This window comes from Seriola lalandi, unplaced genomic scaffold (assembly GCF_002814215.2).
Source record: "Seriola lalandi dorsalis isolate HSWRI2012SDOR001 ecotype SW California unplaced genomic scaffold, Sedor1 jcf7180002054767, whole genome shotgun sequence".
Lineage (NCBI taxonomy): Eukaryota > Metazoa > Chordata > Actinopteri > Carangiformes > Carangidae > Seriola > Seriola lalandi.
Window position 1 is genome coordinate 22,665 of NW_019525320.1, and position 17,436 is coordinate 40,100.

Consider the following 17,436-nt stretch of genomic DNA (forward strand, 5'->3'; position numbering starts at 1 on the left):
GGGGGGAGAGAAAATGAGAGAGAGAGAGAGAGAGAGAGAGAGTAGAGGCAGTGTAAAAGCAGGAGAGATAGGAGAGTGGAGGGGGAGAGAGCGAGCCGAGTGAGTGTGTGAGATAAAGAGTGGGCTAATGAAAGGTAGGGTGAGGCTGAGCGAGTTGGCGGGTAAGAGGGAAGTCGACACAGAGAGAGAGAGAGAGAGAGAGAGAGAGAGAGAGCGGGGGAGAGGTCTGCATGGGGAAAGAATGCTGGGTGGGGAAGGAAGGCAGACACGCAGGGCTTTGTGCTAAAAGCAAAGAGGGAGAGCGATGGAGAGATTGAGAGAGAGAGAGAGAGGTTATGTCTTGGCTTTATGCACAGGGGAGGAACTGGTGAGCGGGCACGAGCCCAAAGGCCCCGTCCAGTCCGGTCCAGGGTCGTGTTTGAAGGGTGAGGTGGGAGAGAGAGGTTGAAACGAGGGATAACGGAAAGAGGAGGAGGAAAACGACAATGACTCTGGGTGGGGATGCTGTACAGAGCCTGTGGCTTATTGGTGTGTGGGTTAACACACTCCTCGACTCACACTGACCAGCTCAGAGGCTCAGAGGCAACCTAGCCAGAATTACTTCTTACTGCTCCCTGGAAATGAATTTAAGACGAGTTTAACAAGCAAACAAAGTTGGCAAGATCAAAATATTTCCATCTGGATGTTCTGCAGCAGATGATGAAACCATAAATGAGATAAAGCACATGTTAAGACGCATGAAATTCAAATGTGAAGCAGACATTGGTGAGGGGAAAACGGTTTTTATTTTGCTCATTAAGCACAAAAATCTCCATTTGACACCTCAACTGTGTGATGTAAATTACGCCTACAAAAAATGTATGAGCACACGCATGTACAGAACCATGTGTGCATCTATCTGCTGTTTGTATTAGCATTCATTCAAGTATATAAGGGCGTGTGACAATTCCTTATTGTTTGTTTTTAAACCCTCAACACCCCTTGAGAAATTGTGTTTTTCCTGACCTCCAGGTATTTAAATTCTCTTCTTTCCTTAATGTACTCCAGGACATTGAGACATCACTGTTGGGTGCGGTCAGAGGCAAGACAGACTTGAACCTTTCCACCAGCGAGGGCAGTGAAATTGTGCTTCTGACTCTTGATGCTTATTATTTCATCCGATTTTCAAGACAAATCAAGTTCTAGCGACCAAAATCTTCTTTTGTCGTTAAATACTTTAATTGGAATTAAGTTTGCAGAGTCCTCCTTCCTATATATTTGATGCTTCAACTTACTTACACCTAAGCATTTTGTTATGTAGTGAGTTCGCCAAAGCATTCAGGATTTTTCCCACATTTAGAATCAGATAGAACTAAACAACAAAGGTGACTGTCTTAGATAGAAATTTTTGCTCTTCTCAAATGTTCAGCATCACGAAATCTGTCAGTGTACAACAAAAACAAGACCTTTGAAAAATTCCAATACCCTCAAATATTTTTCAGTTTTCATTATCTGACTTTGTCGGACTTTTGCTAAGATGAATAAACGGCTTCGTAGGCCGACCTCTCGGGAGCCCCCTCCATCAAGTCGCAGCCTGACAGAAAACACAAGATGTGAAGACACACAATCATTCACTACAATCACAACAGGTGAGCGGAGAGAAGATGACCAGTACAAGAGGTTCCTCTACAGACAGTCAATGTCACTGTACTCTGTTCACAGAGGGACACTCCACTGAGCGGTTAGCAGGGGGTGTTACATGTTCTCTGGAGAGCATTAGCGTTGTTGTCGGGCTGCCCAGTGACCAGAGAGGCTATTGCCCCCTCTCTCTGCTCATCTCTCCCATCTCATAACATTAAGACTGTGCCTCTCTGTGCTTGTATCCTTGGCAACCTGCCTCCAACAATGGAGAGAGCTCTGGCCTCAGCATGGGAGGAGTACGGTGCCATGGAGAGGAAAAGCAAGGGCGAGGGAGATAGAGGGAGATGGAAAACTGGCAGAGAGGCTGGCCAGAGAGGGAGAGTGAAGGAACGAGTTGCAGTGTTTGTCGTGCGCAGATGTGTAGGTCAAAAAGAGGGAACGGAGCAAAGGGTTAAACAGAGGAAGGAAGTGAGACAAATGAGACGTGGATGAGGGAGCAAAACCTGTGCAAGCTGTGAGCTTAATGTTAGTGGATCAGTGGAGATCTGTGTCACTCCTGAGCTGATAAAAGTTGGACGGGTGTCAAGATCAGGGCAGGACGGATCTGGACCTTGAACCTCAAAGCACTCCGTGAGCCTCTCAGCAGTCCAAAGCCTGTGAAGATGCCACTGAAATAGAAGACGACCTCGTTTGACGCTGCTTTATAATCAGAGTTCTGGCAGCGGCAGCCAACGTGGAGCTGATGGTGCCCACGGATCATGTGAATCCAAGTTTGATTCTATTAGTTTTGATTGTGATTTGATTTACTTTACAAATTGCTGTAAGTGATGAATGTTTTTCATGACCTCAGGGCTCATGAAAACCCTTTCAAACACACTGACATTTTTAGACATTGGAGCTGGAGATTTGAAAGCAATATTTGTCTGCAAATCCAAAAATTACTAGGGAAACCGCTCTGTTCTGCAGGGGGATATCATGTGTGACAAGAGAGACACAGTTGCCACAGCATGGCCCCTCTATGATATGAGTATGAGAGGTAAGAACAGTGTATGAACAGAGGCTCAAACCACAGCGAGGGATGCAGACTATAGAGGACTGTTCATCTTCTCTTCCCCCACTGCAGCTGAGCTGAACCACTGAGATTAATTGCTTATGATCAAATCAGCAGAAGCTGTGCAAATTAAAGAGCAGGCTCCCCCAACACACACACACACACACACACACAGACACACACACACACACACACACACACACACACACCCCTCCTTATCCCTCACCTCCGCATCATCTCCCACCCACCCCGAGCCAGACCCAGTGGACAGTGCGTGTGACGAGCCCCGGTGCTTATTCAAGGCTACAAACGTGTCATTTCCTCTTTCCCCGGAGAGGAACATAGAGCTCAGAAAGGGCTCGACATGGAGCAAGGGGTCAGTCAAATAGTGCAGGCACATGAATACACATGCACAAATACTGTACACACAGCCTCACATGCACGCACACACAGAGGGAGAGTCAGTGCCCTAAGCAGAACTGCTGATATCTCACCCCGCTTCTCGAAACCGTTCCTCTCCCTGCTTCTCTCTCTGACTCTCTCATTAAGAAGCCATTAGAGAGAAGGGCAGCGTGAGACCACATGACCTCTTCCTAACCCCTGTAACACACCCTAGAAAGGGAGGGAGGAGTACAGGGAGGGAGGGAGAGAAAGGGGCAAAAGATATAAACAGAATCAGATAGCAAAAGGGGAGGGAGAGAAAAGAGGGAGCGATAAGAGGATGAAAGAGAGAGATGGGGCAAAGGGAAAAAGTTGAGAGTATATGAGTTCAAGCAATGAGCAAAGAACTGAAAAAAAAAAAGGTGAGCAGTTAGTGATCAAATACAACCCCCCACTGGGACAGAGGGACAGTTGAGCAGCAGAAAAAATCTGAGCTTATGTTCCTGAATTTTACTCTTCCTATAATATGAAATATCTGGCTATATAATTCCAATATCTCCTGTGCAGTTTCTGGTGTTTTTCAAGCGAGCGACAAATCACAACTCAACCGTGTTTGTTTTGTTTTGTTTTTTTTAACGTGATTCGCACTGCAAAAAGGTGACATCATCTCACTGTACTGGCAGATCACTCTAATACAACATTTTACAATTCACTACTAGATGAATCAATGTGCTGTTTGCAGCGTTCTCAGCGGAGGGATGGCGAGGACGAAAACATGGTAGATAGAGGAGGTATGTATGAGTCAGAATGGAAGAGAGAGGTAGAGAGGCGTGTGATAAGTATGCAGTGACTTTAGGAGAAGGGGATAATTTGGGAGTGGAGGGGAAGACGGCTAGGCTGCTTCCTTAGTCGGACACAGGAATGTAGAGCGGGCGGATCCCAGTGCGTGTGTGTGTTTCAATGTGTATGTGCGTGTTTGTGCCAGACAGGAATCCCTGACCCCCACAGACTCCGGCTCCACTTATCAAAGTCTGAACAGAGAAGTATGGAGGGGTACAGTGGAGGGGGCAAAGAGGTCTGGGTGTCCAGCGCTATCAAATCCACCTCTAACCCCCATTGCTCCCTTTCCCCTCTCCTGCAATACACACACACACACACACACGTCTACACACAGAAACACAGTTTAAACCTTGAAGCTGGATGTCTCTGAGGCTGGAGCAACTATGGGAAGGCCAAACGGTCTAACCACGAAAAGAAAAAAGAAAAAACCTGCCAGGGTCACAGACAATTACACCATATACACATGCAAATACACACTCTCTGTCTGTCTGTCTCTATCTGTCTCACATGCATTCCCACACCCACACCCACACCCACACACACACTCTTAGAACAAACTCTAAAGTCCTCTTTTACTTTTCTGAACAGCCATCACCTTCCACCACTGAAGGAGTCTCTCACTCACTCTGAATTCACATGAGGCCCCCTCAAAGTTTTTTTTTTTTTTTTCCACTCAGGTCAGGTGTAGTCTCAACTGGGGAATTAGTGTTAATAAAAAAAAAAACCTACGGGCACCCCTGTTGTGGGAGGTCCCACCTGAAACGAGCCCATGACCCATTTTAGATTCAGAGATACTGACTTACGAGGAAGAGGGATGGGGGGTGAAGACAGATAGAGAGAGTGGAAAGGAGATCAAGATGAAGTTATTCTTTGCATGCCGCTGCTTGATTATATGAGGGTAGTGAGGAGGAAAGAGCTGGAGGGAGAGAGGTGGAGGGAGGTGGAAACAATGAGGAGTACGAGCAGGCAGGCAGGTGAACTGGGGCAAAGGGGTTGGGGGAGAGTCGGGAAACAAAGGAGAGTTTGGCTTCCTTTTATGAATCATCTTTAACAACAAAGAGCAGAATTAAACAGGAGAAAGCTAAAGTCCTGACGTCAACGCCGGGCTGGCTGCTGTTCCAGCTTCTGTAACTCAATGCAGTCTCTGTTCAATTCTTTCATCTGTCTTTCAGAGAGAGCGAAACATAATTCTGAGCTAAATGACTGTGTAATACAGAAGTTGCTTTAAAAATGTGAACCTATTCTGATTTCAATAAAGCTGAACAAGAATTGAAGAATCTATTCAAGAAACTACACCTCCCACAATGTTTTCAGTTTGTCAATGTGCGTGTTATAAGTCGTCATGTTTCACACGTATCATTCCTTGTGTATTTGCCTCTTTAGAAGCCTTTGGGAAAGTCTTTCAACTTGCAAAAACTTTTTTTGTTTTTTGCCTCATCGGAGCAGTGGACACAACACAACACTGACATACACTATTATCAACTTTTGAGGTGATATGGTGAACTTGTTAGCGAAGAGTTGCCTATTTACACATTCAGCAGACACTGAGCAACATTAGCATTCATTTGGAGTTGTGTTCAAGGCAAACTGTAAGTCCAATATTCACTCTCTGTTTAGAAATGTTTTTGCTATCCGCTTACTTTCCTGAGGGAAATACCTGGCTGTGCAGCAGCTTAATGCTCCACTATGTTCACCAGCTCTTTGCTAACTTTTGTCTGTCTGCCACTGGTACAGGGCAAGAAAGGTAGAGTGGGCTTTTAGAGCTTTTTCACTTAAAACAGATGTTTTCAGTGAAACATCAGAGCAGCCAGAGTGAACCAAGACAGTACAGTTGTGGCCTGAAAAAAAACCAAACACTGAGCTGCAAGATGCTAAAAAGCTCCACGGATCTGAAGGGAACTGCAGAGTCAGGTGGTAATTCTTCATCACTCTGAGTGACCCCTTTCACACTGTCACATTGTTAATATAGAAATATTGAGTTTAACTGCTTTAAAGAAAAGGTAAGAAGGTGTGCTATTATAAAAGCCATGTCTGGTGAGTCCATTTTCATAGCTCACTCTCGACTGGTCTCAGTCTGGTCAAGTTGGTGACCTGTAACCCATGAAGGTCTTGTCTTTGTGGGAAATGGTGTTCGTTCAAGGCCGCTAAAAACACAACAATCAAAGTGGCAACAACGTTTTGCTCAAAAAACATCCCATTCTAGACAAATGCAGTCAATCATATGACATACAGCTGAGAAAAGTTATGTGGGGATTTTTAGTCTTTTGCATTATTACAAATGTCAGTGTGACTGTGAAGTAGATTTCTTACTTTTAGAACAAAACCTGGAAGTTCCAGTTTTACACAACTAATAAACAGATGCAGATCCTACTGATGAAGAGGAAGTTTAACTCACAGCCCTGTCTTTATTTGAGCCCATATACTCAACGTGAAACAACACACACACACACACACAACCATACTGTACACAAGGAGCGACCGTAGCTCCAGTGTATGTGATGAGTGAAAACAGAAGTGACAGTGTGAACTGACTGGATGGAAAGGAAGGTCCAAACAGACAGAGGGAAGGAGGGATAGAGGAGAGAAGGAGGGGACAAATAGTTGTGAAGGACAGATAGTGGCTTCCAGGACTGTCTTCAACGCCTCTATAACTATCAAACCCAAAAAGAACCACACACAAATACACACACACACTCTTGTATGTACACAGCCCAAGCCATAATTGTCCCCTGTGGTGATTTTGGCCTCTCCCTCCTAGTTTCTCATTGCTGTTGGCCAACTCTTCTGTATCTTTAACACTTTTTTTTTTCCTCTTTTCGAGGGGGGGGGGGGTTGTCACAAGAGAAGGAATGAGGGATGAATGAGAAAGAGAGGTCTAAAAGGAAGGAGGTGTGGAGGGGTGTGACGGCGAAAAGGGGGAATGAGGGGAAGGAGGGAAAAGGAGAGAATGAATGTATAAGAGGAAGGGAGACTTTGCCCTCCAGCGGGAACACTCCCACGATTGTGTGTACGTGTGTGTGTGTGTGCACGTGTGTGTGTGTGTGTTTGTGTGCTGGCTGTGCCTCGGCCAAACCGACACACCCACAGGCTGTAGACCTCTATATCCTGTTCGGGTTGTCCGTTTGTCCAAACATCATGCACCCACCCTCGTCTCCCCCACCTCCTCCTCCTCCTCCTCCTTCTCGCTCCCCTTTTCTAACTGGTCTGACGCTGATGGGGGTAGAGGCCGCAGAGGGAGTGGGTACGGTAAATAGAACAAAGCCACCTTTCTAAAATAAACAGACCGGGAAAGGGGAAATTCAGGTTGACTGAAAATGAGAGAAAAAGAGAACACAGATCCAGCCATGAGCTTACTGTGAAGCAATTTCTTTTTTAAGGTTAAACTCTTCACAAAAGTTACCGTTTCTGCTTCTCCTTGTCAGTCAGCCAGTCAGTCAGTCTGCCACTGTATATGTCTGCCTCTCTCTCTCTCACACACACACACACACACACACACACACACACACACACACACACTCTTAAATAGTCTCAATATCCCGGCTGCTTGTGCTCGACTAACTCTTGGTGAATGCTGGGTACAGTGTGACACATAAGCCACAGTGAGCAGTGCTGCCAGGCTCACGGCTACAGGGCCCATTACTGGCTATCAGATCACTGGAGGAGAGAGGCATCTTAACTCACATCACATCTCCATCTCATATCTCCAAAAGAGATGGATCTCCCACTGAAGAGGAGGCGGCCTCCCTCACACGTAAGGCTCATCGGTTTTTCTTTTTTCGTAGAGATTTTCCATAATACCTTGACTTTTTTTTTTTTTTTTTTTTTAAAGAAGCAATTTTCACAAGGTTTTAGGCCCCAAGGCATCCAAAGGTTGCCATGTCTGCTCCTGCAACAGGACACTGATCACTGCAGTTTACAGTAGGCAAAGCATATGATAACCTGAGATCAGAGGTTACCAAACGTTTTGGCTTTAGACCCCTTAAAATAAAACTATGACTGCTCATCACAGGTTCAACAGCTTGTGACCAGTTCAATCAGACTGATTTTTCCTTCTGACACTGTTTTATTTGAATTCTTTACTGAGGCTTGAGGAGATAAAATGATCCAACAGTGCACAAACAAAAAGGGAAAAGTCTGAAAAAGTTAACCTAACTTTACCTTTCCCTTCCTGTTATTCATCTTGGGACCCCTCTGACCCCCAGATTGGGAACCAATGGATTTTCAAAATGTGAGGGGAGGGTTGAAGGAGGGGCCCAGACTGAGATATGTCCCGTGAGGAAAAACTAGAGCCTGATTGCTGAAATTTGTATCAAAAGTCATACTCCTTCTTGGAGTAATAACTCAGTTCAATCTGAACACACATACATAAGTGATACACATATTTTTAGGTTTAGTGTGACTTACACTTTCTTTGGATATCATTATTTCCATTGTCCAATACAATGTCAGTGAATTCGTTTTGTAACATAGAAAAAAGAAACATCCTTATAACTCCAGAGCTTGCCTGAGAATCATCACATTTTTAAGTTTTCTTCAGTATTAAAATAATCCAGGGATAGTTGTCTGTACAGCCATGGGTATATACACAACAGCAACTGCAAATAGCTAATTCAGCATGCTTTTAATGATGCCAATTTGCCAAAAATAAAAACATAAATAGGCCATAAAACAGGTTTTAGCCCACAGCTAATACCATGGCAAAATTATAGGCCCACTTCCTGTTTACACCTCCCAAAGTATTATGGAAACGGTACTCCTAAAACGTAGAGCATGATTATCCTGCTAATCAAAGTAAGATAAAGGGGAACACAGGTGTCTCAGTTTTGTCTGAGGGAGGGCACACAGGGTCACACATTGAAAACACGTGGCTTCAACAATGCTTCCAGTGGCAGAGAGTGAAAACCAAATGGGGGGAAAAAAAACACGAAATGGATTGCTGATTATGCACCACTTACTACTCAAAAACCTCTCTGAGGAAGTAAAAAATAATAATAGTTGGTATTAATGGTATCTTAAAAATAAGTTTTCACCAGGATTTGGGTAGTGTCGATGTTTTTAGACATATTTTGGAAAGTAAGCAGGTAAGTAAAGACATGTGGTCCCCCAGGTATCATCTTCTTTTATAGATGGAATTGAGCATTAGAATAAATAACTGAGTTATAGAAAGAGTTACAGAGCTGAGTTATAGGGGCTGTTGGGTGTGCTTGAATATATAGGAGTGTGTGTGTCTGAGGTGGAGTGTTTGACCTATAAAGTAAACCGCAACCATTAATATATCTGTGTACAGCACATTTGGGGTATGTTTGAAGTGTGTCGGTGTGTAGGGGTGGGTTTTTAGCTGTGGAGGGGTACTGCTGTGAATGTTCAACCACAGAAACCTCCTGACCCACCCACCCGTACGCTGTGCCAACAGGACATCCTGTCAGGATGCATTCTGGGTAGTTTAATTCTTAGACTGGAGCGATCAATGCCAAGTGATGTGTGTGTGTGTGTGTGTGTGTGTGTGTGTGTGTGTGTGTGTGTGTGTGTGTATAGACAGAGTTTAACCACATACATCTGAAGTGAAATGTAGGATTACACATATTTTATTTGCAGGTGTTATGCATGCATGTGTTTATATACTTGTGTGCAAGCTAGTGGGTGAGTGTGTACAGTATGTGTGTGGGCCATGGCTGACTAAAGCACACACATGGGCCCAACCCATGTGCACTCAGGGAGGGATGGCTAATCTTTAACCCCCACAAACACATATACACACTACTCCTCCTCCTCCTCTTCTCCACCCAGCAATCTTTCTCCGGGCCTGTTCCAGGGGCAGGAGGTGGAGAAGTGGGGGGTGTTGACATTTTGGAAAAAAGCCACGGTCAGGAGTGGGGAGGGGGCAGTTTCCTGTCCAAAATGGCTCTTTTAAAGCCAGAGAATTATAAATAGAGCAGGTGTCAGTATTGAGAACTGAGAGAGAGAGAGAGAGAGAGAGGGAGTGCTGCAAGAGAAAAAGACAGACAGCAAGAGTGTGAAAAATTGTGTGAATGTGTGTGTGTGTGTGTGTCTGTGTGTGTGGTGTGGTGTGGTGTGATGGCGTTGTGGAGTAGGAAGAGGGGCTTTTAGCTGGTGGACTGCCCATAATGTCCAGCAGGATGTGAGGTCATATGACAAAGATGGCTGGTGGGCGGTGAGAAATGATTGGTTTCCACGGTGATAATGGAACTTTTTTTCTTTTTAATTTAGTGGGGGCCGACCAGGAGGTTGACATGAGAGAGAAAGACAGAAAGATGAAAAAAGGGGGACAGAACAGTTTTCGAGTCCTCCATCACAACTCTCAGAAGAGAGTGTGTGTGTGTGTGTGTGTGTGTGTGTGTGTGTGTGTGTGTGTGTATATGGTAGAAGGGGACAAAAAGGGGAAGGGGAGGATGGGGGGGTAGGGAAAACTGAGGGAGGTGGGGTGAGCAGGCCACAAAAGTCAATAGGGTGGGAGGAAAGGGCTGAAATCATCTGTGCAGTCAGAGGACAAAGAGGCAGAGCAAACAGGGGGTGGGGGAGACAGAGCGAGAGACAGAGAGAGAGAGGCCTGGAGTACAAAGACCGAGCGAGACAGAACCGATAATAGACTGACTATGTAAAAAGTGAAAAAGATGAACCAGGAGTCACAAAAAAAGAAAGAGAAAGACATGGACAGAGTGGAGAAAATACAGGGGGAGAGGCCTCGAAACGATGTAGTTATCTAACCCACGGTGTGTCAAGCACCAAGCCATGAAGAAAGGGGTTAAAAATTAAGTCCACACAGTCTGAAATATTAAATCTATTTTGGTTTTTAATGAAGGAGGAGTGAATTAGGGAGGAAATATGAGAGTAGATTATTAAACCAAGAGTGAGGAGAAGGGAGAGAAAAAGTGGAGAGGTGTGCGAGGGGTGAGGGGGTTGAAATCTGTTCACGGTGTTTTAAATATTAAACCTATTTCAAGTTTAATGAAGTGCAAATACTATGGGGAGAGTCTTAACTGGAATACAGAGAGGAAGGGGGCGAAAGGGGGATCCGATTCATTATTTCAAGTGTTCACCTTTAGACTGCCGAGACTTGGGGAGAGGAGCGCAGAGAGAGAGAAAGAGAGAAAGAGAGAGAGAAAGAGAGAAAGTTTATGCGGAAGTGCAAACTAGAGGGCAATCTTGAGAGTGCCGGTCTGTTGGACCCAGGTGAGTCCGAGAGGCTCCGCAGCACCAGAGGATGAAGGTCTGAACTCAAACAAGCCAAAACATGCAGCGCTAACTGCAGCAGGAATAAACAGGACGGGGGTTCTACGGAAAAATGATTTCACTTTTTTTTTTCTTCTTTTTTTTCTTTAGTACGTCTCTGTGGGCATGTGTGCAAGAGTGTGTGCCTCTCGAGCATGTGTGTATTAGTGGTTGAGGAGGGGAACTCTGAGGCTACAGAGTGGAGAGGAAGAGAGTCAGATAAAGATGTTGGATTTCAAAAAAGATATTCGATGTAATCAATGTGCAACAGCTAGAGGGAAATGGAAAGAACAGCCCACGTGTGATTGAAATGTTCACGTCTTCATAATCAGATGCTCTAAGCTGTGTGTTTGCGTGTGAGTGTACATCACACCGGCCATGTACCGGATTGCCAAAATCCCCCAAGCTGCCACTAAAGGTCACCATGTGCATGTGTGTGTGTGTGTGTTTGTGTTTAATACCAGCAAAAAAAATAAAACCAAACAAAAAGTATTTCCAGTGCCGTTATTATTTGGGATAAAGATCAAGTTGGTGTTTGCCCCAAGTATAAAAGGAGGATGGAAAGATATTAACCGTTAACTCATGTTTTCACCAGCTCAACCCGAGAGTGAAGGTGCCAAATAGTGACTGAATTCTGACGTATCTTTTTTAAGAGGTGACACCTGCTTCAATTAAAAATAAATAACACTTTTGAATGTAAAGGAAATGCTGAAGATTTCAAACGGCAGAAGCTGCAGCCTTGGTGGACAAAATGACAAATTTACAGATGGAAAAATCTTGATGTGATTACTTACTTATATATTGCAAATAAAAATATAGTGTCACAGCTGCAAGACACAGACACAGCACATGTTTGGGGTTTGGTAAGGTTTCAGTTTACCGTATTTCGTTAGAATAGAAAAAGAAAGCATGGAATTAGAGCTGAAACTTGATGATTTTTTTTTTTTTTAAATCAATAGTCTGGTGATTATTTTTTCAATGAATCTATTCATTGTTTAGTATATTACATATCAGAAATTAGCAAAGAGAAACCCCCCCACAAAAACATCCAATTTAAATTCCATCAGAAAGAGAAAAGAGTGGCCCATCCTCACATCTGAGAAACTGGAACCAGCAGATCTTGATAGTTTTACTTGATGTGACTTGATAAATGATAAATCAATTATAAAAATTGACTAACTGATTATTAACTCACCATCTCAGCACTACATAGATTACAAGAAGAGAATCTGACATGATGTATCAAAGACGAACACACTGATTTATTAAAAAAAAAGCTTGACTGCGGTTTTCAAAACACTCCGTGTTTGATTTGCAGATGCTTTTTAATCCAGGTCTGGGAGAAGCAGCGGGGGCCAAACTAAAAATAATTTTAGGTAATTATTTGAAGGTTTACGACATAAGCAGGCAGGAAATGTAGACTATTTAAAACTCTCCTCCTCAAAATTGTCACCTCTAATATAGTATTATACAGAAAAAAAATAAATAAATAAACCCATGCACACACGATGAGATCACTGGGACGCAAACAGTGCTGATTTCTTTCTCCTAATTCGCATGTAAGATATCAAATATTTGTGTCAGCAGACAAGGTGAGCGCAAGATAGCGTGAGATCAAGCGTCAGTGAGAGAAAGAGAGAGGAAAGGAAGTTGAGTGCTTAGTGGCCTCAATAATGACATCAAGTGAACACAGCAGATGTTTGCAAGGGAAGGGGATCGAAAGAAAACAAATCCTAATTCCTGCAGCTGTTTGTCAACACGAGCACACGGCATATTCATACAAACACTTTGAAACGGCCCTGCGCTAATACACTGAGCCTTTACACAGGCGTATATTATCCTTATATTACAGAATAATCCAGCGAAATCCTCAGTCAGCCATCCTCTGTGTCGTATGTAATATAAGCATTTCCAACAGGAAAGCGTGGACACCGATCACGGATGAATGAGAGACAGAGGGAGAGAGTGTGTGTCTAGGCAGTTCTCATCAATAAGGAATGAAGCAATTAAGCTAATCTCAGACTGAAGGTGCCCTTTCTCCTTTATACTTACCATAGCTCTTCATGGAAACCAACAACTGGACAGACACACAGCGACAGCGCCTAAACCTGGGTGGTATACAGTAGAAAAATAACCCTAAACCCATCACCTTTGATGTGGGGGGATAAACCAACAATCGCAGGGATATTGTCATGTTTTAATTTTTCAAAATTAACAATCACATTTATATTATTCCATGTGTTAGCTAGTGTTTTCTCAGAACAGAAGTCTTCCTATGTGCGACAAGCAGGAACCAAAAATCCAAACTGCCTACTCCGTGGCTCTTTGCTGTCTACCCTGCCTACATCGCAACTGCTTGTGAAATAGTGTAATCAGAAACTTTAAATAGAATTGTACATCACTTTTTAATTCCTTGGCTCTTCCATACGCCTGTACATCTGATGGAGATCGTCTTCTGCAGGTGACAAAATCCTGGACTTAAACAGACTTAAGACTTAAGTAGACAAACTCTCATAAGCCCACAGAGATCCTGTGTATTTTTGACCCTGACTTGATCAGAGTAAAAAATAGAAAAAAAAAAAAATCCTCACTTTATTGATCATAGTGAGAACTTAAGGGCACCACATGGTAGAAATAAAAGTAGTCCCAGTACTCCCACAACCAAAATATCACACCACCCCCCTCCCACACCAATAATGACCTCACTAAACCTGTTCAGCAATCCCCCCCAAACCTTTACTAAACACACAGAAACCAACTCCTGCAAACTGACTCAACATACACAGTTGTGTTGTTGCTGCATTGTGAAACATATCGTGCCTGTCACACACTATCACACGTCAGCCCCGTTGGTAACATGATCTTTTCCTGCTAAATGGCAGGGACAGCCCTCTGAAGGAGTTTTTAATCTCTTGATAGAAAGATCCCCCCCCCTCCTCTCCACTTTCAGCCCAGTACTGAAACCCAGTTGAATGTGGGTACAAATGGTGTTTTTTTTTTTTTGGCTGGCACCAGGTGTCTAGCATGTCTAGCAACACTAGACTTCCTCTAACCTTTTGGTGAGGAAACACCTTTCTCGGTAATGGCTGCCTCACCAGGGCCAGACTTAAACCCTACCTTCTACAAAGGCTCAGACACATGCAACTGGCCAACAGGCTCAATATAGTCATTTATTTTGTGGGTGTTTGTGGTTATGCAGTTGTGTGTGTGTGTGACTCTGAAGCTCAATACAAGATGTACTTGGGCACCGTAATAAGGCCTGACTGCCGGTCACAAAATCTGGGACTTAGGACACTTAGAGCTAAACAGACAAACCCTCATAAGCCTGTATGGATGCTCCGTCCTCTCCGCCTTTTCTTTTTGGTGTCTCTCTCTTTTCTTTTTTCTCTCTCTCTCTCTCACATTACCCCTCTCATCTACCACACTTGCTTTTCCCTCCTCTCGCCCTTTGCAGAAGGTCCTTCCCTAAACCCCAGAGAGAGGGGGAGGAGCCTGGGATGGTGAGGACGCGCTGGTAATCCGTGCAGTGACCCAGGTCAATTCAATTATCCTGTTTTCTTTCGCTGCGTAACGCGTGTGCCCATTTCACAGCCAACTCCCTTAATGCGCCCAGGATTAGCTTCTCTTACTTTTAATGATCTACCTATCGACGCCTTGGGCCCCACAGCACGCATGCACACACACACACACACACACACACACACACAAACACAGGTAAGTGTTTTTTATGTATTAGTTTTAGTGTAAAAGAATTCGCTAACGAATTCTGCAAAGATGAGGATCAAGAGAGGCTTTCTCAAAATAAATATGTGTTCTTGAGTTTGTTTGTGTATGCATTTGCTTGTTTATGTGGGAGTGTCTGTTACATAAACTGCGGTAAGAAGAGGATTGTATTATCCATCTGCATTTACCCAGGCTGCACCTCACACCTCCAAGATTTGAGATAATCATCTTGGGCCGAACACGTTAGCGTAGAGGCTCGCTAATCTCAACCCCGGAGGAGGAAAAGAGGCCATTTTACACTAGTAAACCGTGCGGCCGGCTGACACGCGTTGAAATATCCACACAGGATTCGGAGTATTAAGCACACATGCATTGTGAAGCATCACGCACACTCAACAAAGCAGTTTGATCGCTCACACGACAAAGGCTGCCCTGTCGGTTAGAAAGAGGTCTGTTAAAAAGAGAAGCACAGATAAATTAGCCTCTGCTGTTGTTTAGGTGTTGAGATGACACTCTCACCCAATTATCTGACCTAATCTCTTTATCTCACCAGTCGTTCACTAATTACATGACTGGATAACTAACTAAGTAGGGACCAACATTAGGAAACTGCAGCAACTTTAGAAGTGTCTAAAGCCTCAAAGTCATCAAATCAGCACCACAAAGTCTTTTCCAAGATAGAAGTGCCAGTCTGTTTTCTTTTGGCCTGCGTCCATCACACTAATTTCAATAGACAAGTTCAAGTTAATTCCACCTGCTGTTGTGACAGTAAACTAATAATCTTCTGCAACAAATCCAATAAAAAGAGACTATTCGGACCTGAAAACACATGCTATGTTTTCGCCGTTGCTGCTTCTGTCAGTTTGGTTTATGTTGGAGAGTAATATGCAACAGCACTTTCCGCTTGAGTGTGGAGACAGTAAAGCGTGTAAGAAGCAGGTGTGTCAGCCTTACCTGGGATGTCCTGTCCGTTGTAGTTCCATCCAGCCACAGCCAGCATGGAGGGCAGAGGAGACCCAGGCCTACTGTCCCTGTCTCTCTCCCTGTCCCGCTCTCTGTCCCAGTTCCTCTCGGCCTGCTGGGTAATATGTCTGACCGTGTCCTTGTTCTTCCTGTTCTTCCTCCGCCCTGACCCTGATAGGGGTTGCCAGGGCCCCTCTCCACCTCCTCCAGCAGCCCCCCCAGTCCCTTGCTCCCCCTGGCTCTGGGCTGCCCCCCTGGGAGTGTCCCGTGGATGAGAGGAGGATGCGGGGGACACCTGTTCCTCTTTGACAGTGACAGGCCTGTAGTCATGGGGCCAGGCGGGCTGGGAGTCGTGGCAGGCTTCCTCCTGGCTCTCGTGGCTCTTGGGGGGTTCTTGGTCCTCCTTGCCATACGTGCTGCCTCCCTCGTGGCAGCTGGCGATGGCCGAGTCCCCAGAAGAGTTGGCCGGGCTGGTGCGCCGCGCCAGCCAAGGGGAGGTGCTGCGACCAGACATGATGGAGGCCAGGGCTTCAGAAGCCATGCCCACAATCCCTCCTCCTCCTCCTCCTAAACCTGCTCCTGCAGCACCCCCTGCTCCCGCTAAACCCACTCCTCCTCCACCTGCGCCACCTCCTCCACCTATGCTGGCAGCAGCGACAGCTCCCATTTCAAAGTCAGCCAGTTCGTCAGCCATCTCAGAGCGGATGCTGATGTCCAGCGCAGCTTTGATGAAGCTGTGGCAGGCCTGGACAATGTCTGTCATCTGCAGGTAGCTGGCGGCTGACATGACCTCGATCACGTTCTTACTGGTGAGAGCGAGGTGCGCTGAGTACATGAAGTCCAGGATGGCTTTGAAGCCTGTCGCCGTGACGATGTCCAGGTGAGTGACAGTAGTCTGGTGGTGAGGCTCTGCCCCTTTTTTAACCTGAAGGGTGAGGAGAAGGAGTGTTCACAGCAGGACAGGAGTAAAACCTTTTCGAAACACAAAACGTCTGACACTGGTTTATGAAATGAAACACACACACACACTGAACAAAACTATCAAGATCTGAGAGGAAAAACAAGTACTTAACCGAATCCCCCTGACCCATCTTCCCCCGGTGTGGCAGTCCCTTACCTGGCAGTAAAGAGTCTTGAAGTAACGCGAGGAGCCCAGGAGGACGTTCTTATGGGCCTTGAAGATCTTTCCGTCCACAATGACACAGGCGTCGCAGAGGATGCCGTGCTGCCTCTGCTCATTGAGCTCTCGGAGGAGCTGACGGTAGTGAGAGGAGATCTCCATGTCCTCCTTCCTGTTGTTCATCTGTGTAGCTGAACAAAAGCCTCTCCTCAAAACGTCTGCTGAGAAATGAAAGAAGACACAAAAGAAATCAACTAAGAACGTGTCTACATGTTTTTAAGTATACAGTCTATTGTACCATGAAATGCACGGTGTGGAAATGTGACTGTACAGCAGCAGAAAGATACAGAACAATGAAATATATGGCATCTTGGAAATTTCTTGGAAATAAAACAGAATATTTGGCAACGCATTCAGGTATTTTTCCTCGAAGTCAACATACATGGTTGATGTCTGTAGCTGTATACAAATCATTTGCTTAAAACGTTGATTTCATTATAATGTGGGG

The 17,436-nt window shown here is 44.9% G+C and overlaps 1 protein-coding gene across 1 annotated transcript in view; it reads right to left on the reverse strand.

The window, feature by feature from the left end:
• Positions 1 to 17,436, reverse strand: part of zbtb46 (zinc finger and BTB domain containing 46) — a 54,852-nt gene that overhangs the window by 16,473 nt on the left and 20,943 nt on the right. Inside the window, exons 2-3 of the mRNA XM_023425287.2 lie at positions 16,926 to 17,149; positions 15,800 to 16,733 (exon numbers count right to left, since the gene is read on the reverse strand). Coding sequence (XP_023281055.1) covers positions 15,800 to 16,733; positions 16,926 to 17,111 — 1,120 coding nt within the window. The 5' untranslated portion in view covers positions 17,112 to 17,149. The remainder of the gene's footprint in view (positions 1 to 15,799; positions 16,734 to 16,925; positions 17,150 to 17,436) is intronic.